The sequence below is a fragment of the Melanotaenia boesemani genome, chromosome 7, assembly GCF_017639745.1.
Source record: "Melanotaenia boesemani isolate fMelBoe1 chromosome 7, fMelBoe1.pri, whole genome shotgun sequence".
NCBI lineage: Eukaryota > Metazoa > Chordata > Actinopteri > Atheriniformes > Melanotaeniidae > Melanotaenia > Melanotaenia boesemani.
In genome coordinates, this window is record NC_055688.1 from 33,723,367 (window position 1) to 33,747,071 (window position 23,705).

The following is a 23,705-nucleotide window of genomic DNA, read 5'->3' on the forward strand; positions in this document are numbered from 1 at the left end:
AAGATGAGCTCATTTTATTCTTTATAAGGCATCACAGCTGTACATTACACTGCCACACACATACATGTTGTATAAGTCAGAAGGATAGAAAAATATATGTCACCACAAAGCTTTTTTAAACAGGCATACATTCTTCAAAGTAATTGTGATGGTTTAATCATTTACAGACCGAGAATCCTCAGGAGGAGGACATGGACTGTACGAAGCAGCTGCAGCAGACACATCTTTCTATTTAAAAATTCTGGACTACAGCAACAGCATCAAGTTGTGAGACAGAAACACCCGATACGATCTGCTTATTGATGGCAGACAGATCTGCAGCAGCATCAACTCGGAAGCTTTTTTTTCTTCTTTGTTTTGTTTTTGCAGACAGCTAGCAGGCCCCGACCCTCCAGGAGAGAAACAGTCAGGAAGCTTCTGGCCAGCAGTTTGAATGTAAACTGGATGCAACCAGACAGCAGTTCACATATTTGGCAGGAGGGTGGTGCACATTGTTGCAGCACGGAGCACCACAGGTGTTTTGAGTGACAGTAACATCCTCACTCATGCAATTATTTAGTCAGAAGAGCCCTTATTGAAGGTAATTACTAATAACTACAGTTTTTTTTTTCATTACAACAAAGTGTTTGTGTAGACATCCTGAGATGAGAGCATGCATCACTTAAGCTTACACAACAATCAAAACGGTGAGTGGAAAATCCTGCCCCCTCCACCTCTAAATACAAACAAAAGAACTACTAAAAGGAATGTTGGTTACAGCACAGTAACACCTCTACTTGTCTATAATCAGTGTGCAAACATTTGGCAAACAGCATTTACTTAATGACTCAAGCTGGTGAAACAACATGAAACTAATAAACCAGCAGGCATTCTGATTTAACTGTCCTATAACAGCAGCTCAGAGCGATGAAAGAAACTAAATACAAACAGGTTTACTGCTCCACTGCAGCTCTGTGCTTTTTTACATACAAATAATCAGATCACTGGAATGCGATTTTAAATTCAACCAAGTGGACTCTCAGAACCAAAAGCAACTTAACAGCAGCAGCAATCACTGAAGACGAGAATCATCAGTGTCTCTGGTCTCTTTGCAAGTCACGTGAAGGTCTTGGGAGCAGAATGCATCATGGGAAACAACAAGGATGTCACCACCACCATCATCACGTCACGCTCTGATAGGCACAAACACGAAAGGGGGGGGCAGCACCAACCTGCAGGGGTAATAACACAGATATGAGAGGGTGTCGATCCTGAATGTTTTCATCAGAATTTCTGTGAGTGCCAGCTTACTTTTCTGGTTTGAAGATGCCAACTGTAACCGTGGTTACGCCTCATTCTCTATGGTCATCACAGGGTTACTAGCACCTGAGCAAACCCACAGGTGGAATTAGGTCAGATAGATAGATAGATAGATAGATAGATAGATAGATAGATAGATAGATAGATAGATAGATAGATAGATAGATAGATAGATAGATAGATAGATAGATAGATAGATAGATAGATAGATAGATAGATAGATAGATAGATAGATAGGTCTAAGCTTAAATTATAATTTAAATAGCTTAAATTATTGAATGAAATTTGACTACTGAAGGACAAAAAAGGGAGGTTTTGTCCTAAAAGCAAAACAGGAAAAGACCTGACACAGGACCTGATAGATGCACCTGGACCTTCACATATGCACAAAAACAACTGGGACTAATCCAACTGAAGTCCTCACAAAGAACAAAAAAAGCGAACATATCAATCTTTTTCTCAGGTCTTTACTCTGGCTTACTTTGTGCCAAAGAATTGATCTTAAAATTTTTAAGCTGGTGTGCAAGGCACTGAAAGGCTGTGGACCAATATATATATATATATATATATATCTGATCTAAGACTTCTAAGATCATGTTGGGCAAGATTATGACACGGCACGATACGATAAGTTACAATACGATATGACGCGGTACACTTTATTGTCCCAATAAGGAAGTTTGTCCTGAACTCAAGTGCCATCTGAGAGTTAAAGGTATCTGCGATGGGCTGGCGGCCTGTCCAGTGTGCACCCTGCCTCTCGCCTAGTAGCTGCTGGGATAGGCTCCATCCCCAAACAGCCCTGAACAGAAATAAGCGGGTATAGAATATGGATGGATGGGTTGTCATATGTATGCAATGTGCAATATAAATAAATTTGCCTTGTTGATATGTCGACGGTTCATCCTGGACTATTAGAGAGCTATACGGCATGTTTTTACAGAATAATGATCAGAGGTGTAAGTGCGGAGTCATTTAATGTGAAACTGATATGATTTAGGGAATTGAGAAATCAATAGAGATAGGTGGTTATTCTGTTTGAGTGTGGAAAATATATTAACCCTTAAAACTCCACTAGATTGTCAGCACTATAATTTCTCAGGAACAGTGGTGTGTAACTGTGGGTTAAATTGTGATGTATGGATTATCCTTTCGGTGATCTATGGACGTTTTACAGGAACTTACATCCCATTCAGGAGGTTTACAATCCAGCTGCGAAATGTAGTGTTTTTGTAAATCCCCAATGATCCATGATAAAACCATTATTTATCACATTTTCATAATAAGAATATATCTCTATTATTATGCTAAGGGACCTCTATTTAGACCTGGAGATTGTGATGAAAACCATGAAGTCAAAAACAGAGAGCTTAAAATGACTGCAATGTCCAATCAGAAGCAGCCGAATATCAACAACTAACCAGAAAGTTCCATGTCTGTCTGAAAAGAACAAAAATACTGGTCCTTAATGGCTGGAATAAACCAACTAGGGCTGGGATGGATTGGTTTTGTAAGGATGGCAGGTAAATAGTGTAAAAAGGAAAAAGTGTAAATAGTTTCTGTTTTTTTATCATCTTTGTTATTTCTACAGAACACTGTTAGTAATAAATTCTGTTTTCTCATTTTAGTTGGCCTTTATGCTGCTATATCTATTGATACGTCTTATAATCTGACAACTGAGGCTGTCCTGAAAAAACCTATATATATTTACTTTAAAATTAACAAATAAATAAAAAACAGTCAAACCAAAGAATAGCAAAAATGTTAAGGGTTAAAAAGAAAGAAAAAAGTTAGGTTTGCATGATCAAACACTATGAAAAGGATGGGTTCCTTCCTCCCTGTTGCACCTGACTGGAATACATTTGCTAATGTTCTAAGAAGCTGGTTTGACTCCATAAATCTGACCTTAGAATTATGTCATCTGGGTGATAAATCACAAATACCAAATACATTTACAAGGCTTGACTTGGTGACTGCATTTAGAATCATTCTGAGATTGTGGGCCTGTGTATAGAATATGATCAGGTAGGTATTAAGGTTTCTTGCCCTTTCTGTCTTTGTCTGTTGCACCTTCACTGTCTGACCAGGAGGGGGTACTGGTGAGCAGTCGACTCTGACTCTCTCTGAGCGGTTTGGAGGGAAACTGGCGGCTCTCTGCTGCACTAAAAACACACAACAAAACCAGGGGTGAAAACAAGAATTCATGAGAAATTTTCCCTGCACCTTCCTCTTATAATAACATCATTGATTACTGTCATTTAATGCCCCTAGAGCATAATTTTAACTATTTAACTGCTGCAAAAGGACCTCTTCTTTTCTTTTCTTGTCTGTGTGCATTTTTACATTTCTCATAAATGTGTTCTTGTTATTGCTCACATCTTGCTGGCAGAGCTGGAACCAGTGGGCGATGAGGGCTGCTCAGGGTCCAGATTCACCAGGCAGGTCGGGAACGAGCAGCCATCACCTGAACTGGAGATTCAGCAGAAAAGACGAAAGGAAGCATGAGCCAATCATTTTCATTAAAATGCTCCCTATATGTTTGTAAATGAAGCTTCACTAAACCATGCAGATTGTGTTAAAGCAAGCTTTTTCAGCTTCTTTTAAACAACAGGGGGTGAAAGTACGAGCTAAGATGCACTAGCACAGTGAGTCAGAAAAATGGCTCTTTATTAGGTAACATTAATCCCCAAAAAGCTCCTGGTTATATCAGAACAAAAAGGCTGAAGAAGCTAAACCCCTGAGTGTGCAGATGCACCAACAAGAGAGATTCATTACATTTGAGTTTAAAGTTTCATTTATGACACACAAGAATTTGTTATATTGTCTAGAAGTTATTTCCTCCCACTCTAGTAGCACTGTTGATAGATGGAAACACTTGTGAACAACAAAATATTTTAAAGCAGGTAATACTTCATGCACCTGGAACTAAATGGGCTTGAGCTGTCCTCTACTTTCAAACTATATATTTAAGTCTGGGGTGTAAGTTTTAATCATTTAGCTATGGCTGTATAATCATGATGGTACTCATCCTGTCTGCAGGAATCGGTTATATTGCAGAGTCGGAGCTTGTGCATTGATTTACTGTGATGATGTTGCTGTTATGCTGCAGAGCTCTTCTGGGACTTTCTGTCTTTTTGAACCCCTTAGAATCAGAGTATGTTGCAGAGCTCACTAATCCCCAAGCTGAACACTGACTCCATTCACTAATAACTGATTTGGGAAGATGAGGAAGAAAAATGACTAATATGCATTATCTGTAATGTGTGTGTGGGTGAATTATAAGGCTTCTTTAAACGTTTCATGTATGATAATTAACATGGTTGTCGTGGGAATAAATTGGGGCTTTAAAATGTGCAGTGTCTTTGGTTCTTAATTGAATTCAAAGCTGTAAAACCAGCTGCCTTCAAACATTTAACAGGCTTCCTACTCTGTTTTTAAAACTCTTTTTAAAACCCACTCATTTTTTTTGGCATTAACATGGATTGAGGTGATTCTGTTGTGATTTTGAAGATTTTTTCTGTTGTTGTTGTTGTTTATATTGTTCTTTAAAAGGGCAAAAAGCTAAATTGTGTCACCACAAGGTTTGCTGTTGTGCACTGCCCAAAACAAAGCGTGTCACAGGTCACACCTCCCTCTACTTCTTCCCCCACCCCAACTCGCCTCGTCTGCAAACAAATGTGCAAAGTGTACTGAGTAAAACAATATTAACATTTTGTGGAATTATAACTTATAATGTTTATGCGGTTACTTACTGTCAAGGAGAAGAGCTAGCTCAGTGTCAAATTATAGCCTCTTTAGCTCTTGCAGTGCTCTCCACTTTGGAAATAAAGGCCAATTTTAATCCGGGTTATGTCCCTGTCTTTAACTTTGCCAACAAACATAGTATTTTTAAAAAATGTCGGATCCTGGTCGTATACTGGTGAACGTTTCAATGCACTCTCCGCCATTTCGCTTCAAAAATATGAGCTGCCATTGCTCACTTGCTCCAGCCTTTTATAGGGAGGGAGGGTAGAGGCTCCGAGAGGAGAGAGGAGGCGGCGATTCACATGAATGAACACGAACATGCGGCCGGACCGGCTGGTAAACAGAGACGGTGTGTGACGTCATGATATACTCCAGATGAAATTACACCTCCAGTTCTTCACATAGTCATTTGTAATTCCTTCAATCTAGAAATGATGAATTTCTGCTTATTGCCCCGTTAACTGCAAGTTTGAGTGGTTAAAGCAAAAAGAAATGTTTTTTTTCACCACTGAATTTATGTGGTTATCAAGTTTTAAGTTCACAGTCTAATATGACCCCAATTTCCTGGCATTGATCAGCAGAACCTGACTGCTATTTACACACATTAACCATGTGGATGCTGTTAGTTTTACACATGGCTTCTGTGCCCATTTTACACAATAACAAGACTGTAATAAGTTATCTGTTGTTTATCTTCATTTCAATTAATTATTAACACTTTGTGACATGAGATGAAAGTTGATTGCAATGGCATGGTGAGTATTACGAAGCTTTACTTGAGCGGATGGTTACAAAAAATGACTAAATGGCTCTGACATCATGTTCTCATGTAAACTACAGTGACAGTCCTGGAAAACCGAGGCATCACATAATCAGATCCATCATGTGTTCCTGAAGATGCATCACTGACTTATGGCATAAACATTATTTTTATCTGAAAACAGAATCCCTCATCTGCAGCTCTGGTTTCACCAGATCATGGGTGATGATGTTACTGTCACATAATCAGTCCACACAGAGGGAGTCTGACCTGACCTTGGATTACTGTTGTATTTGATAAGTGCTTCTAGATCTGTTGTCTTTTAAATCCCTTTGAGAGATCATCTTACCTGGAGAAAATGGGAAGAGGCCAGTATTTAACTTCATCACCAAAGACCTGGCGGAAGTTCTTACTGAAACCCAGGCTGAAACCGTTCTTGTCCTGGCCGTGACGAAACACTGGAGCGCGCACCGCCTCTAAAATGACAGAGAAGATTCTGTGTTCTGTACAGATCAATTGACAGCAGACTTTAAACAATCTGCTATTCAGACCGACGACAGGAGTTCATTCAGACAACAGATCAAGAGAAGCTGTTTCTGCAGCACTTCAATGAAAATACTCTAAATGAAAGTCTTTGTTGTGCAGATCTCACACTGTTTCACCAGGTGTGACTTCTCCTTCTGAACAGCATATCAGTTTCTACTTCTAAGCTGCTTACTGCTCCGAGCCTTGTGTCTTTGCATTACACTGTAACGTACTCCTCTGGATAATCCACTCTCCTCAACGCATGCAGACAAAGTGCATCGCTGTGCCCTCATAATGAGAAATCACTTGGGCTGATAGCGGCCCTGAAAGGATCATCAAATCTCTGCACTGATGAAGATGGTGACAGACTAACTGAGAAAAAAATATCACTGAAACATCTCTCGACTTTGGTGCAGAGACGACTAGAAGTAACCAGAAGTGTCCGGTCTCCGTGTCTGCGCAGACAGACGTGGAGTGAGGCTCCTACCAAGCGTGGATCTGTTCTTGCAGACGAGCCAGCAGTGGTAGATGAAAAGTGCGGCCAGGCTGACAGAAAACATGGAGGCTGAGAAGAAGAGGAAGAGGATGTGGAACTTCGCCTGAGTGTCTGGGAGGCCTTTCTGAGATGGAGAACAACACATTAACACAGCTACCCAGAGCAGAAAGGAGAATGCGAGCAGCTTGAGTCTACAGCTGGATTAACTATAGCAGCTAAAAACTAATTATGTCGTAGGTGATGCTTGGTAAAGTGGAATGCAAAAGTTTAGGCACCTCTCTCTGAACATTAGTTATTGTGAAAAGCTCAGCATGAGGAAGGTTATCTGATTTCTGCAAAACAAAAAATTAATTCCCCATATTTTTATTTTATTTTTTAAGAAGACAAACAGGCAACAAAAGGAGCTTGAAGCAAAAGTTTGGGCACTCTTCTTGGCCAGTGCATTCACACCAAAAACTAATCACGGTGCTGGAAATACAGTAACTTAACACGGTTGAAGCATCGCGCCATGAAATTTGGTATATTCTGTACCTCTATGATTAATAAAAAGTACCATTATGATCTGGTTCAAAGAGGTTAAATCATGCACTTAAATTCACAGACCAAAAGCATACATTTTATTTAATAGGACAGAGAGATAAGGACTGCAGACAGAGAAGGTGATGATGTTAGATTTTCACGAGGCAGTAGAGCCAACATGACAATGCAGCCTGCAATGGATGAAAAAAAAGGATAACAAAGAAAATCAGAACAGACCAGCGACAAAGTTGTAAAACTGCTACATGCTGAAACTAGAAAAGTTGATAAAATGGAGCGTAAAAAGAATCCTAATACACCTAAAAGTTATTAAAGGTACAGTTATTAGTAGTTGAGTCTGCACCTTTAAAATTAAACAGAAGTCCACACTTTCAACTTTAAGGACCATTTCTGCATCTTTAATTCTTCTACGCAGATATAAATCTCTTCATGACCGAGCTCCCTTTATCTTAAAGATCCCATAGTACATATCAATCTGCTGGGTTACTTGTGGTTCCTAGTGGTTCTAAAGTAAAACGGGAGGCATAGTCTTCAGTTATTAGACCAGTCTCTGAGGAAGTAGCTCCTGGTTTGGCTTCAGGAAGCAGACACCCACCCAGATACTGAGATTAAACTTAAAACTTTCCTTTTGATGAAGTTTATAGTTATGGCTGACTTGGTAACCCTTACCCATCCTTTTAGTTATGCTGATTATACATTCTGGGGTGTGTCAGGGCCTTGTTATTATACAACCGGCCTTTTATTATGTATTTATGTTTTTTTCTGATATTGTAGTGTTTTTGTTGTTAGTTGAGGTTTTTCATTATTTGACCTTCTGTATAATTTCCTTTAACATCTTTTGGGGACATCAGATGGAAACTAGGCTGCAATCTGGCATGTTTACATTAATTTCTTATTAAATGTTCATCAACTTGCATTGTCCTGTCAGGAAAAAAAGAGCGTAAAATAGACAAAGACAACTGAGGGACGTCCCAGGATACACTGAGCACTTCCCTCCATTTTTCTCTCTGCTCCTTTTTCTCTGTGTAACATATAACATTAATATTGTCATTAACTTGTGTTTCTCTTTGCCTTTCGTAAGCAAAGCCTCCTGCAATTTTACCAGAATTGCAGAAGGCTTCCAGGCTTGCTATTATTGGGGGGTCTCACACATTTTTAATGTAGTTTAGGTGGAAGATTTGTGAGTTAAGGAATTAAGGCAGTTCTGAAGGTAAAAGATGACCAAATATGCAGTCTGTTGCAGAGCCATCCCTTCTTATCGCCATCTTCAAAGCTGGTGTAATGTTTGCTTCCAGTATTTGTAGGTGTTTGATTAAATTTGTTCTTCTCTCTGCTATGGGAACAGTTGCTTGTGCCACAAGCTGCGATGCAATGAGAAACCACAACCTAAACAAGCTTGTTATGAGCTGAAAGCTCGGGAAAAGTTACCAGGAAGCTCAAACCACTTGAGGTGCCCAGACTTGTGCATGCCACTGTGAATGGTTTCTACTTCAGTGCCAATAACTATCTGGTTGATTCATACCAGGTATTCTTTTAGACGGAAATGTGCTCTACCTCCAGCCTTGTAAAAAAAATCAAATAATATCATAAAAACACACATCCATTTGTACATTTTTGTTTAGTTTTGTATTTTTTGTGGTATCATACAGTTTCTGGAAAAATATTTTAGCAGTACTTACTGTCCAAAACTTAATAAAGTACTGAAGATCCGTAGCAGTTATAAAAAGGCAGTAAAGTAGCGAGTACGCCAGGAACAGCATGAAGAACTTGTAGTTGGAGAATCCCACACAGTTGTTCACCCTGCAAATGAACAACATGCAGGTTCACTGAGTTAACTGGACAGTTTTTCCATCAGCATGATGAGTGAAAATGAGACATAACCATTAAATGTAACTTCATCCATTCATTAAACTCCTGATGAATTTGTTGGTTAATATGAGAGAAAAAACTTCCCAGATGTAACCACATGCTTTAAGCTTTTCATGGCAGTGATCCAACTTTGCCTGACTTCAAGTTCCAGGTGCTTGTTATTGTACTCACATACCACAACTATCTAATTAGCCAATCACATGGCAGCAACTGTGTGTATTTAGTTATGTAGACATGGTGAAGACGACTTGCTGACGCTCAAACCGAGCATCAGAATCAGGAAGAAAGAGGGTTGAAGTGTCTTTAAACATGACATGGTTGTTGGTCTGAGTGTTTACTGGAATTTTCACACACAACCATCTCTAGGGTTTACGGAGAATCATCTGAAGAAGAGAAAATATCCAGTGAGCAGCAGTTGTCTGAACTAAAATGTCTTGTTGATGTGAGAGGTCAGAGGGGAATGGACAGACTGGTTGAAGGGTGATAGAAAGACAACAGGAAGTCTAATGAGCACTGGTTCCAACCAAGGTCTGCACGTCCAACCTTGAAGCAGATGGTCTACAGCAGCAGAAGACACACCGGGTGTCTCCTGTCAGCTAAGAACAGGAAACTGAGGCTACAATTCACACACACTCACCAACACTGGACAATAGAAGATGGAGAAACGTTGCTGGTCTGATGAGTCTCCATTTCAGCTCCACATTCAGATGCTAGGTTCAGAATCTGCTGGAAACATCATGAAAACATGGATCCATCCTGCCTTGGATCAATGCTTCAGGCTGCTGCTGGTGTAATGGTGGGGGGAGATTTTCTTGTTCCACTTTGGGTCCCTTAGTACCAACGTGGCCTGGTTTAACCAGCACAGCCTACCTGAGTATTGTTGTATACAATTGTTGTTGTATGTTGTATACATCCAGCAGGATGATGCACCATGTCACAAAGCTCAGATCATCTCCACCTGCTTTCTAGAACATGACGATGAGTTCACTGGACTCCAACGGCCTCCACAGCCACCAGATCTCAGTCCAGTAGAGCAGCTTTGGGATGTGGTGGAACGGGAGATTTGACAAACCTGCAGCAACTGTGTGATGCTGTCATGTCAATGTGGAGCAAATCCTCTGAGGAAGGTTTCCAACACCAAGAATTAAGGCAGTTCTGAAGTTAAAAGGGGATCCAGCCTGGTACTAGCGCGGTAGACCTGGTGCAGATTTTGGGGGGAATCCAGCACCTATCAGGGTGATTCTTTTCGAGTTATTCAGTGCTTTTTTAAAATAAATTTTCCTTCATATTAAACCTTCATAAAATAAAGCAGTACCACAAAATCTTTGTAGATTTCTTTCATGTGAAACGGCAGCACAACCTTTCACAACTAACAGCCAGACTCAATGAAGCTTTGGCAAAAGTTCAGTAAGAGAGATCTGATCCATCTCATTCATACTTTTTTCCTTTTTACTCAGGCTTTTCCTCTGCTTACCGGCTGCTTCCTCTCTACCCATGCTGCCAAATCTTCCTCATGAATCACAACAATACTGTGCTGGTCCGATGGTCTTCTTGTTTCCTTTCTCACCCAGCCATCAGTCTGTTTCCCGTCCTTTTTAAATCATACTACTGTGTTCATTTTCTTTCCAGACTATGTATCGTGCATCCCACTTCCTCAAAGCCCAACACGAGTGTCCAGACTCAGGCTCTTTCCTGTTATCCATCACATCACATTCTGCCTTCATGCAACATCAGAGTCAGCCAGACTTTATTCTAATTACTCTACACTAATACATTTTAACAAACATATCAATATTTCTCCTTTTGGAACTTGAAGTTCTTCATTTATCTAAACACATGTCCCACATCTCCATACTATGTGATGATGACCACAGATGATGAAACAGCAGCAAACACTTGGCTTGGGGATGGTACAAGGATCTAATGCACAGACCTGTGAGACACTCTAAACACACTGGTCAGGCCTTGTCCTGCACAACTTTTAACGCAGTAATTCCACCTGTTCTACTCCCCGGATGGTTAAGGTTAAGCCTTAAAAAGCCTCTTAAAAAGGTTAGAGATAGAATTAATGTGCACTATTAGGTCTACATGCAACACATTTTTTGGTTGTTACAAAAATCAACACAGACACATTCAAGTGTTACGATTCATATTATGTCACGTTATCGTCTCACACTTTACAGCCCTGTGTTTCGGACAAACGTACCTGTTGCACGTCTCTCTGGTGAGACTTGGCTGAGCTGCTTTTAACCCTTCTAACAGCCTTCTCCACCATTTGGTAAAGCAAAATTTTCAGTTACTATGATAAATCTTATTAAAATGTGTTTGAAATAAACGCGCAAGTCATCTCCACCATTTTTTTTTACTGTTTTCAAGTTTCTACCATTCAGCCATTATTATTACATTATTAATATATACATTATTGGTTAAAAAGCATGAATTCTCATCATTATTATTATTATCCTAAGGAAATGAATAAAATGCTTTTTTTCTTTTTTTATGCAAACATTTAAGTGTTAAAGGGCAGAAAAAGCATGATGCTGCTCAGCTCTATTTAATAGAACAATAGATCTGAGTTGTCCACTAAACACTGCAGGTTTTTAATAAATTTCCTGTTTTTCTGCTGCGTTTGTACCAGATGAAAAAATGACTTATTATTAAATAATAACACATTGGTTCATGAACTACTATTACTCAGGATGATGCTATTTTAAACTTATTGGAGCACATTTGAATCTGTTGGGGGTTGAATGAAAATGAAATTATATAACAAGAAGAAAATGCCAACACTATGTGAAAAATCGAATAATAAATGTTTAATAAAAGAGCATCTCTACATACCAGGGGCAGTGGTGATCCATCTTCAGGATGCATCTGTAATGCAGCAGGGTCAGACATCAGTGTAATTAAATTTCCCTCTGTCTGCCAGCGTGCTAGACATTGTGTGGTCTGATTCTCTATATGTGCAGGAGCAGAGAGCCATACTTATCACAGGCTGAACAATGGTGACATCGATCAGGCTTCAGCAGCTGGCAGCGGTCGCAGAAACGGATTGCTGAGAAAGACACAACCCATTCAGTCACACAGCCATCAGCAGCCTCTCCTAACTCTTGACCACAGAGTAAAAAGGCTTGAAGGGGATGGGGGGGTGGTAGGCTGAAATAAGCCCCCGGAGAGCTGGCTACGTATGTTGCCCTGCATCAGCAGCTCTGTGTGCTTTACTGTGCTGTACCTCCAGAGTTGGTGCGGGAGTAGATAGGCAGATCCTTGGCTATCCTCCTCAAGATCTCCTGCTGAGACTCTCCCCGATCTTCACGCTCCAGGAGCTCCTTGTCAGAGTGGGACAGGTGAAACTACGTAGAGCAGGAGCACAGACAGACAACAGCTGTGATTCATCAGAAGCTCAGTCGCTCCTAAGTGCTGCTTACCATTATCTTTACAGTTGTCAAAACAGATTCAATTACTCTGCTACATCAGCTAGGAGTTTTTATGAGTCACTAATGCAGTCTGTTACCATGAACTGTTCGGCAGTGAAGGGTATATTTGCTTTGAATGTTTATGCCCCAGAAGGGAAAGAGGCGCAAAGCAGCACAGAGATGTGATATTACTTTCAGGCACTGAGGCAATTTATGATTGAAGACTGGAATCAAATAACTGAGATGATAAAAACAGCAGAGGAAATTTATTAAAATCACCAACACATCCAGTGTTTCATGGATGACTTCTCGCAAAGGAAGGCTCTCATGTGAGGTGATCAGCACCTGCACCAGGGCCTCACCTCTGAGGCAACGGGTGAATCCACAACACTTTTAATGGGATGGCCAAGAGAAGACAGACATTTGTGTGGGGTCAATAAATGCCACGTCAAGCAGGATCATTCTTAACTTTGGTTAGAATCAGTGTGTGAATTCTTGGATGTCTGGAAACCCTTACAAAGCAGATTTGAGCTCCTTCTGATGTCAACAATGAAATTCTGTTTACAGGTCCAGAACGCTGCCACTCGAGTCCTCACTAAGACCAAGAAAGTAGATCATAGAACTCCAGTCCTCAGATATTTACACTGGCTTCAAAATCCTGCTGACAAACACTGAATGGTTTAGGACCAAAACACATTCAGGATCTCCTGGTTTGTTATGAACCAACCAGATTTCTCATCAGGGTCAGGTCTACGTTCTGTTCCCAGAGTCAGAACTAAACGTGGAGAGGCAGCGTTCAGCTTTTATGCTCCTCACATGTGAAACAAACGCTCAGAAAACTACAGGTCTGCTGAAACTCTGCAGGTTTAAATCAGGGTTAAAAACTTTCCTATTTGCTGCCTTATATCAAAACAGCTGTAAATTCCCACACTGGAACTTTATTTCTTGCATTTTATTGTATTTAATTTCTTTTACTTCTTTTAAATAAAAGAAAAGTTTCTTTTTATTGCACTTGTCATGGCTTCCTGCACCCTGCTGTAATGCCTTTAATGTTTTATGTAAAGTACTTTGAATTGTCTTGTACATGAAACATGCTGGATAAATAAACTTGCCTTGCCTTACAGATTTTAAAGATTATAGAAGATATGAACTTTGAAAAAGCTAATTGGTATTACAAAGAAAAAAAGTCTTTTATCTTGTTGGGAAATAAAGACTTTATAAATGACTTATATTGCAGAGTAAATATACAGAAAGACCAATGATCAACCAGCTAACACGAGTCCAGCTGTTCTTGTAGCTGCTAGAATCTACTGACTGAAGACCTGTTTTCAAGGGTAACAGAAGGTTATCCACCAAACCCTCGAACCCACTACCCGAGTGTCCACCTGCATTTCACACACTGGTTAGCCACGTATATACCACTGCCTCTATTGAACAAATTCAGCACCAGGTAAAAGTTTGGACTCAGTTTAAGATTGAATCTAATGGAAAAATGTCTCCAAACTTTTGTACATCTATAATATTTGTTGTAAAAACACATTTTTTTAAGTATTTAATATATTTAATTAATATAACAGTATGAATAACAATAATAAATAAAAATACTATGACAAAAGCAAGAAGATAGGCGTTTACCTTGGTTCCCGAGTTAATAAAAAGCAGGCAGAACTGGGGTTGCCCCCCCTCTAGAATCTCCATTGCTCAGAGGAGATTGAAATGCAGAGGAAATCCTCCCTAAAATGTATGCATGTGCTCACTTTGCTAAGCAGGAAGTGCTGTGGTCAGGACCAGAACCATTAAATGCAGCTCTGGGCGCTTCCACCGGAAAGTATTATTAGTCTAAATGCAGTTTTCAATCACACAGGGAAGCTATAACCCATATCTTCACTTCCCCACCGTGCTTCATCATCCCAGTCGACTACACTGCATCAGAGTCAGACACACTCACCTCCTTCAGGGGGTTCATAGGCTTGGTGAAGATGGTTTGCCAGTACGCCCACACAAACATGATAAAGAGGACATGGTACACCAGCAAGTAGACGACTGCAAGCAAAACAACGTGAATAAAATCATTGTCAGATTACAGTGGTGGGCGACAGAGCACTTCTTCACAGTTTGGACTGAAAATCAATAATATTGCTGTGATTAATTGTTAATATTATATTGAAATTTAATAAGATATATTTGCTATGCTCATACAAATTGTGCCAAAGTACAAATGTGGAAAAAAAATCATTAAAAACCAGAATCAGATCAAATGCACGAGTTGTAGTGACTCAGGAATGACATAAAAAAATTGATCTAACAAATTTAACTTCAGTTTTCAAACTTTAATTTTAATTTGTATGTATTCATCTACTGCTTTCACTTAAATCTATATCAACGTGTTTTTGTTTGTTTCTTGTTGTTCCTTTTTTATAATTAAGGTACAAGTTTGATCTATTTGCTCTTTGAATGTCCTCAGATTTATTTTTCTCTAACGGTACAGCAGTGTGCTTAATTTCCTCTAAATCCACAGATTAGAGACACCCTCAATGAAAAAGCTCAAATCACAATTTTGCCAGCATGGATGGATCATAAGCCAGTGGAAACTAGGTTACAGTATAAAGCCCCCCTACTCGGACGTGTTTTAGATGTGTTTGGAATGGGAATGCACCTATTGTGAGATCCTGGGCCAATGACAAAACCAATGTTAAATACAGTGATTTAGTAAATAGACATTTATTTTTCCTTTTGCCAGGGAAACAAGTCAATATGCATTAAAAAGAACTGTTTTTAAAGTATTCCAGCACTTTATTTCACCATCTTTTAAATCAACCTTTTACATGTGTGTAAAAAGAAATATTTGTTTCAAAGTATGTTTTAATCTGTTTTACCTTTACTCTCTAATTAACTTTATTTTAATTAAATTTAAACTAGGAGAGACTATCAGAAACAGCCACCAATTGAAGTTATCAGTCAACAAGCTGAATGTCGATTAATACTGATGTTAGGTTGATTTATCTATTGACCCCTAGTCTCTATGTGGCTGTATGTTATTTATATGTAGTAAAAGAAATCATACAGTACATCATACAAGAAACATAATGGGAAAGTCAGACATCCAGAGGATAGATCAATAAAGGTGTAAGCAGTCCTGTCAAAGAGGGGAAAAAGGTAAAGATATGTGTGCAGGCTTAGTAAATAGCAAAATAGAAAAGAATGGCAAAATTGTGAGAGAGATACTTTAACATCATCATCCAGCTATAGTTTCACAGTCATTCTATTAGTTAGAGGTGAGATGGCCCATGAAATGGTCCCAGATTCCCACTTCCACACGCCCCTTTTTCTGGCAAACACAACCTCACATCATGTGTTCTCATGCTTAAGGATTTTGTGCTCTTGGAAGTGTGGGTGATTTCCTCTGCCTGACTCTGGCGTCTGAGGCTGTTCCAACCCTCTGACCTGAATATTTTCTTTTTGATTGCATCGGTTTTATCTCTAAAAATGCATAAACAACTGTAGCTGTAGTGTCATCCAGACTTTTCGCAGTAGTTTTTCATCATGTATGTTTGCTTCAGACTGTATTTTTGTACCTGTTTATGTTTATTCTCTATTTCATATCTGCTGGTTTGCATCTCTTTCTGGACACTTAGTTAATTTTTCTTAGTTTTGACTGTTTTTGTGGCTGTTAAAGTCAATCTGTGGTTGTTTTTGCTCATTTTGAATCCTTTCTTCTTACTGTCTCAAGCCTGACTGAAACAAAATATTAAAGTAGCATTTCTTTGTTTGGTTTTTGTTTGTTGTTTTGTTTGTTAATGGGGTTGTCTGCAGTACTTATGTTTAGTCAGTGTCTTTCTTGCAGCAGACTGTGGTCAAAGCGCTCTCAGGCCCATTTTGCCTTCTAAAACAATACACATGTCATACCATTTCAGGGAACGTTATATGTGGATGATTCATCATATCACTTTTGTATCGCATTTATAAACTTTGTCACAATTTTCTCAAGTGAAAAAATGTCCAAGTTGCTTAGTGTATTTGTTGCACAGCTGTTCCATACATCGTGCTGTTGTCTACGAGGCATTTTTACTCCAGTGTATGTACGTAACTGTCTGCGTAGCTGTCAGCACCTGCAGACTTAAAGATCCTCTGTCATTTTTTTCAACGCAAACTGACAGATGTGCAGTTTTCCGAAAAGCTAACAATGTAAAAGGATGTGGAGCTGTCAGGACCCATATCTAACATTTTATTTGGCCCATATTTGGCTTTCACTTACAGCGCTGACTCCATGTGAGTGTGCGCACCACAACTCAGCCAGCTACCACCACATGTAACCCACAAGGAAATTACTGTTCTCTATGTCCAGGCTGACTCCTCATATTTAGAAGACTTCTTGCCATAATCCATGTTGGACATCTGGCCCACACAAAACATTAGCCAGTGCTTTAACTGAGCCATAAGTGCCAAAAGTAGCCAGAATTAAGCTCAAACATGTCTGCACTCTGGGACATGTGTTGATCAAATGCTGATTAGTTGACAGCCAGGAAGGCTCTGGTCAACAACAGCTGATTTCATTACAAGCAGGATAAAAAGCCAGAAATGTGCCCTCATGGACACAAAGGCATCATCTGTATCAGCGTTCTCTGATAGCTATAAATACTTACTGAGTTTAACAATGTGTGCTTTCTCCACCAAAGTTAATGAGTAGTGGTGTGCAGATTGATACTGGAATATCAGTACCTCTGATACCTGATCTTTATGTTATACAATCAATTCACATATTAAAATATTTGGATTTTAGCACATTGGGGTAAATTTGTAGCTCACCATTAACAGGAATTCAGTGAAAAGTAACTACACAATCAGGATCTTGTCTGAATGATACCTCGTTGGTAAGAACTTCTTCTTCCGTCTGCTGTTGTCATACACAAAGTACGGCACAGAATAAGAATCAGTCATTACACTGAAGCAGAGGTGATGAGGTTATGATGAGGTGAGAAGACATTAGAGGGACAGGTGTCACCTGGAGTCCTTTGGAACTGCAGGCAGGTACTTAAAACAGAAGTTCTGGACCTGGGATCCTTCACTCTCTGAGACCATATGCACATGTCTTTTAATCTTAGCATGCTAGCATGACCTAATTAGCATTACAAACAGCTAAGACTGACAAGCTCCTCATTATTTTGGCAAGAATCTTATAGTAAACAAAACAAAGCAAAGCTACTTCTTTTTTTTTTTTTCTTTGTATAAAGCTAAGAGATCCCTAGTTTCGTGGGGATCCAGCCAGTGGTTGTGCAGATTTTCTTTAGTCTATAGTGAGACAACAAATCACATTACCATCTGTAAAACCAGCATGCCTAAAAGTGAAAGATAGTTTTCTTTCTTTGGTCTCTGTCAACTTATCTCTATGCTATGTGGATGCGAAAAGCACACTGAGTAAAAGCCTTGTATGTAATGTTAAGTTAATATCAAAACCACATGACACACTTCCAGCTGATACAAGCTGATTAAAGGGTTTTGATGGGGGCTGAAGGCTGCTGAGCCTCCCCTGGCCTACAAACTCTGCTTATCATTTAGCAGATACAGAGCAGATGAAGATGCTTATGATTCCTCTTGATGTTACGCAGCATTATACATCACTTACCCTTTTGTCCTGTGTCCTCAATGGACTCTGAAAAATCAAGCAGTAAAAAGAAAATAAAAGTCAAGCTTTTTCAATAACATTTCGATAAAGTTTTATAAAAGAATACAACACATGAAGTATTTATTTTTCTTTCAAATTCTTCATGCAGTAACAACATAAATGTGGCGCATTTGTCTGCAACTGTCAACACGTTTGACCAAAAGTCGGGAACTGACTTCAGAGCATTCAATATGAGAAATGCTGACTTGGTAGGGTCTTTATTCCTACATCCAATACCACAGCAGTCACAAAATCAATATGAAACATGCCAGTTTGGATCTCTTGTGTAGTCAAGCATTGCTGTGCATTGACAAAGCATGCAGAGAAAAGTACTGAATCTCCTTACCTTTTAAAAACATGCATCAACACTCACTAAAGACTAGGGTAACTTGTGTAAATCACAAGTTTGTTCACAATACAGTATCATACTAATGCGGTAAACAATGCTGGATGTATGCTGATAACAGTCACATCGATATGTCAACATCAGCCAATTAAAGAGCTCATCCTTAACATTAGTGAGGACCTGTCTGAGGATTGACCAGCACTCTCTTTTCATATTTGTCCTAATATTTTCGATGGATTAGCATCCATCTCCAGCAATTACCTCGTAAAGCAGCAAACACATAAGAAAAGGTGAGCCGAGAAGCTGAATCGAGGCATGCAGCCAAAAATCATGTACAAGCTGCTTTGCCAGCATAAAACCCCCAAATTTGACAGCATGTGTGTGCAAAAGGATGTATATTAATGTGTCTGTGAAACTATAAGATATTGGTGTTCCTTTCTTCCTCTCTGCATCCTCACCTCAGCACGGTCTACCCAACAACACTCTGACAGCACAATCATTTTTAAGAGGGCCAACTGTTCAAAGGGGTTGCTTTTCAGTGCTTTAAAAGAAAGTGGGTCAGCTACAGATTGCTTGGGGTGAATTATGTAAGCCAGACAATGGGATTAACTGAGCTGAAAAGTATCAGCTGATGATACTTTCACACAACTGGCTCTGTGTCTGTCTGAGGAGCACATGCTCTGGGCCTGAGCAGCTGCCGTCCTGCCCTACTGCTACTGCTGCTGTTTTCATCTGTGATCAGGTCCCATGTGACCTGAGTGCATCACAATTTCCCTTTTGTTCCACAGGATGCAAAACAAGATGGTTAAAAGAAAGAAAAAATGCTCTGATAATTTTTTTCTCTTTGCTTGCAGCTATGATTAATCTGGAAGAACACCTCATGGGTGGCAGCAGATACATTGTGATCTGTAATTCTAGAAAGGGTTCATCCTGGGACAGATGCTGGCTGTCCTCACTGTGACACGTCACACTGATTCCTGCTACATTCAAGTCTCACTGATCAGCACATACAGCACTGGTGTAGGTCCACTGCAAAAACTGTCTATAACCAAGTCATACTTGTCTTATATCCAGTCAAAAAGTCTTTTAGATCTTGTTTTGAGAATGATGTACTAGCCAGGAGCTCGCCTAGTATATCATTATCTTGATATCTGAAGGGAAAAGATCTGAAAACAAAAGCAACTGAACAAGATGTTTCTTTTGCATTGCTTGTACGGTAGTGCACACGGTACAGTTGGAGGGGGCAGTGGCACAGGCAGTCGAGCTGGTTGTCCGAAAACTGGGAGACTGGTGGTTCAGTTGGTGTCCTGGTCGATCAGTCCTTCTGCAAGACACTTCACCCACCTTGATTCAGTTGTGGTGTACGGTTGGAGAGGCTGTTGATTGGTGTGGCATTGCCACATTTTCATCAGTCTTCTGCAGCCACCACCAGTGCAGTTAACTGATAATCGATTCAGTGTAAAGATTTTTTACATATAATCCATTATCAGTGATTTCATTTAGTGTAAATGCTCTGTCTCGTTTTTAGGAATAATAAAAAAAATAATTAATAACAATTCTTGAATCCACAAGAAGCCTCTTCAAAGATATTTTCTCTCAATGTGCGAAGGAAACTGTACTGGACAGGCTTGTTTTGAGGTTTGTTTTTTGTTTTTGTTTTTGTTTTTGTTTTTGTTTTTTTACTTAATAAAGGACTTGAAATGAGTGTTCTCTACTTGTTTTAAGATATTTCTGACTTGTCTAAAGCCTCCACAGTTCTCTATTTCAGGAAATCTTACCAAGTTTAATTATCTTACCACACTGGCAGACTATTTCACAGGACTATAGGTCAAGCTGGACTGCACATCTGGCTATATTTTTAAGATCAGATTTAAGAAACAAACTAGCCGGAGCATCTAACCCGCACTTCCTGTGTTCACCTCTGTTTGGTCTCATTAAACCCTCTCCATTTCATCCCCCTCTTTTTGACAGAAGACACTTTCCTTTCAAGTGGTCTGACAAGCTGCCAAATGGAGCACAAGAGAAGGCTGCTGAGACTCCTCTGAGACATCCTAGAAACCATCACTATCCAGGTCAACCCTGCACATTGAGGAGGCCCACTGACTTTGGCCATGCCGTCCAACATTGAGCAGTCAGGAAGTAGAGCTGACCTAAAGACCATTAAAGTCAGACTTCTTGCCATCAAACAATGATCATTAATGCTGATTGTGTTTGTGTTGGTGGATACGCATTCAGATAGAAAAACTCGAGTGAGTGCATGAGCCTGAAGCAACAGTAAGACTTTAAGCTAGTGCAGATAGAGTGGCAGTGGTGGAATCTAATGGTCTAATCTTTTTCTTGCATCCTGTGATATTGCATATGTCATGAAAATTCACTTCAAGCGCCCTCATAACGATATATGGCTTTGCCACCCTTCTCTTGTTATGCTTTTAAAACATCTAACAATTGTTTTGCAAGCAATAACACACAAGTGACACTTCTTTTTAACCATATGCAGAGTATTTGTTGAAGTGTTGTGGTCATGTGACTGTCCACACACTGCGTAAACAAGAGGCCAGTATTACTCTGCATCCAAGGAAAAAAACAGCCTGGTCCACAAACAGGAATAAAACAGAAATGTCTCTCCACCACTATGAAAAAAAGGGAAAGAATCCCCCACATTAACGCCCCTAAGTGGCATTTCCCCTTTTCTGTTCATCTCACACACTCACAAACACCCCAGTCACACACACAGCCAGCTCTTACCTATGCAAAGCTGGAAGACATAGGCGTAGTAGGACCAAGCCACTATGAGAGCAATGAACAGGACCGGGATCCAGTACAAAACTCTCCAACACCTCCACTTGACACTACGCGAGCCCGACGGTGCCATGGTCTAGAAGCGGATCATTCCCCGTGCGTATTTCTGTGCTGCTCCTCCTCCCCTCCTCTCCTTCAGTATGTGTGCGCGCGTGCGTGTGTCTTCTTGTAGGCTGTCACTGCATCATAGCTTGTGGTCCGAACAACCTCATCGGCAGCTCAGACACAACATCCCAACAGCCTGTCGCCGCCTCTGATGCTGCCTTCCCCGCCGCTGCACCGCGCGCACCCCCTGCTTCGCCGCTGGTACAGACTACAACACAATATCAGACACCTCACGCACACGTGCACACACGTGCACACACACACGGACTACACACGCTCAGGCAACAAGACTTCGAGTCAGCGCCGCCCCTACTGCCTGCCTCCCCTCAGGTTGCCATGACGTCCGCGAGATGCTGCAAGCCTGGCACATTTTTCAGCGCGCGCAGGAGATGGGTTCAGTAAGTTCAAACTGGCGGGTGCTGAACACGCACACACATTTGTACATTATAAATATGGTCCTACACACAGGGTATGAGGTCGTGCAGTCTGTCCAGTTTAAATGATGTTACTCAGCCCCAATCATGCCCAATTCCTCCCATTATACTCCTGTCATTTCTTGTGAAGGATGTTGGAGGTCGACTAGATCCCCCTGATTCTGCTGCTGCACATTACAGTATCTGCACTTGCAAAATATTTTGCAGTACTGCAGGAAATGCAAACCCTGCTGCTGGACTGTACTCTGTATTGTATGTCAAATTCCTTACAACATTTCTCATGTAAAACTTAAATTTGTGTGGCTTTTTTCTTCTATTTTCTTTCTTTTACAAACAGAAAACAGATGCAGTGATTTATAGAAATGTACAAACATCAAGAGAAATACAAAATATTAGCCTAAAGCAGAGTTTGGCTTGAAAGTCAATATGTTGTACGATCTTTATTCTTCTACACAGTCTGAGCCCATTTACACAATCTTTCTTATAATTTCTTTGGTCTTCGGTGATAGTTCACCAGACTTCTAGAATAAGATTTCAAAGCTCTCCTTTGGATGCATGCATTTAGTTTAATTTTCTGTCCAGGTGATCCCACACTGGTTAAAAAATTCAAACTCCTGGTTCTGAGGAGGATTCGTGTATGTCAAATTACCAGTCTTCAGTCCAGATCTTGTCTCATTTGGAATACCTCAGCATTTTCTCCATGTTTCCCTTCCAAGAAAGAAAGGAAACAGATTTCCTTTTGGATTTCCAAAGGATCTGCTACCAAAAGGCTTCTTGACAGCTACCGTTCCATGCCATCTTCTGATGAGGCTTCTGTGAGCAGTAGATGTAGATGAATCAACTGAGGCTCAGATGCATCTCTCAGGTCAAGGAATTTTCCTCCATATTGGACATGTTTGGTTTGTGGCAACATGTAAAAGAACCGAACCACATTCAGGGTCACATTCTGGTCCTGGTTATTTCAAAAGGTGTTGATATTTCCTCTGTTGCTTGTCTGACCATTTTTGTATTTTGTTTGATTTACTGATCACTCAGAATGTCCAAACAACCTGCTCCTTGGTTAGGAAGAGGTACATTAATGAAAGAACAAGTGCTTGTGGAAGGCATAGCTATCTAACAACCAGTGTAGAGTCCGTTGATGGACTTGTGGATCATTTCACTCTGAAAATCTTGAATGTAATGGATGCTGTGGCACCAATAAGAATCAAGAGCACCTTGAACAAGCAGAAAACACCATGGAGAAACACCACTGTGGTCACCAGCCTAAAAAGAGAATGCAGAAAAACTGAGCGGAAGTGGCAGAAACATAAACTTCAAATTCTCTATGAGCTGCTCAGACAAAGCTTGTGTAACTATAACAATGAGCTGTCCAAGGCCAGACAGTTGCATTTATCTGAAATTATCAACATTTCTCGCACTCTATGATTGAAAAACTTACAAATCTTACAAATCCCAGTTCAGCCCAGAGCTCCTTTCCACTGAGAAATTCAACCAATTTGTCAACTTTTTTTTTGCCAAAAATTAAAACAGTTAGGCAAAATATTAATTCCACACAGTCAAACAAGAAAGCTACTCTGTGTTTAAAACCTGGAAAAAAATTCTGATGTTATGTCACAATTTAATATGGTCAATTTAAAAATCCTACAAGAAATTGGCATTTGAAATCAACAACATGCACTCTGGACATTTACCATCTGACTTTGATCTCCTTCT

General features: G+C 40.0%; 1 protein-coding gene and 1 long non-coding RNA gene across 2 annotated transcripts; one reads left to right on the forward strand and one right to left on the reverse strand.

Moving 5' to 3' along the window:
- Positions 1 to 13: 13 nt before the first annotated feature.
- Positions 14 to 21,857, reverse strand: zdhhc2 (zinc finger DHHC-type palmitoyltransferase 2). Its single transcript, XM_041991068.1, has 13 exons — positions 21,400 to 21,857; positions 18,270 to 18,296; positions 14,595 to 14,689; positions 12,463 to 12,583; positions 12,216 to 12,285; positions 12,072 to 12,104; positions 9,041 to 9,161; positions 6,816 to 6,948; positions 6,153 to 6,279; positions 3,676 to 3,768; positions 3,346 to 3,461; positions 1,291 to 1,365; positions 14 to 1,211 (listed from the first exon to the last, which is right to left on the reverse strand). Exons 1-12 carry the CDS (start codon positions 21,524 to 21,526, stop codon positions 1,325 to 1,327), a joined length of 1,104 nt encoding a protein of 367 aa, XP_041847002.1. The 5' UTR covers positions 21,527 to 21,857; the 3' UTR covers positions 14 to 1,211; positions 1,291 to 1,324.
- Positions 3,682 to 18,341, forward strand: LOC121643603. The gene is made up of 3 exons (XR_006011135.1): positions 3,682 to 3,873; positions 8,984 to 8,987; positions 18,330 to 18,341. It is a non-coding gene; the product is annotated as an uncharacterized LOC121643603 (long non-coding RNA).
- Positions 21,858 to 23,705: the final 1,848 nt, after the last annotated feature.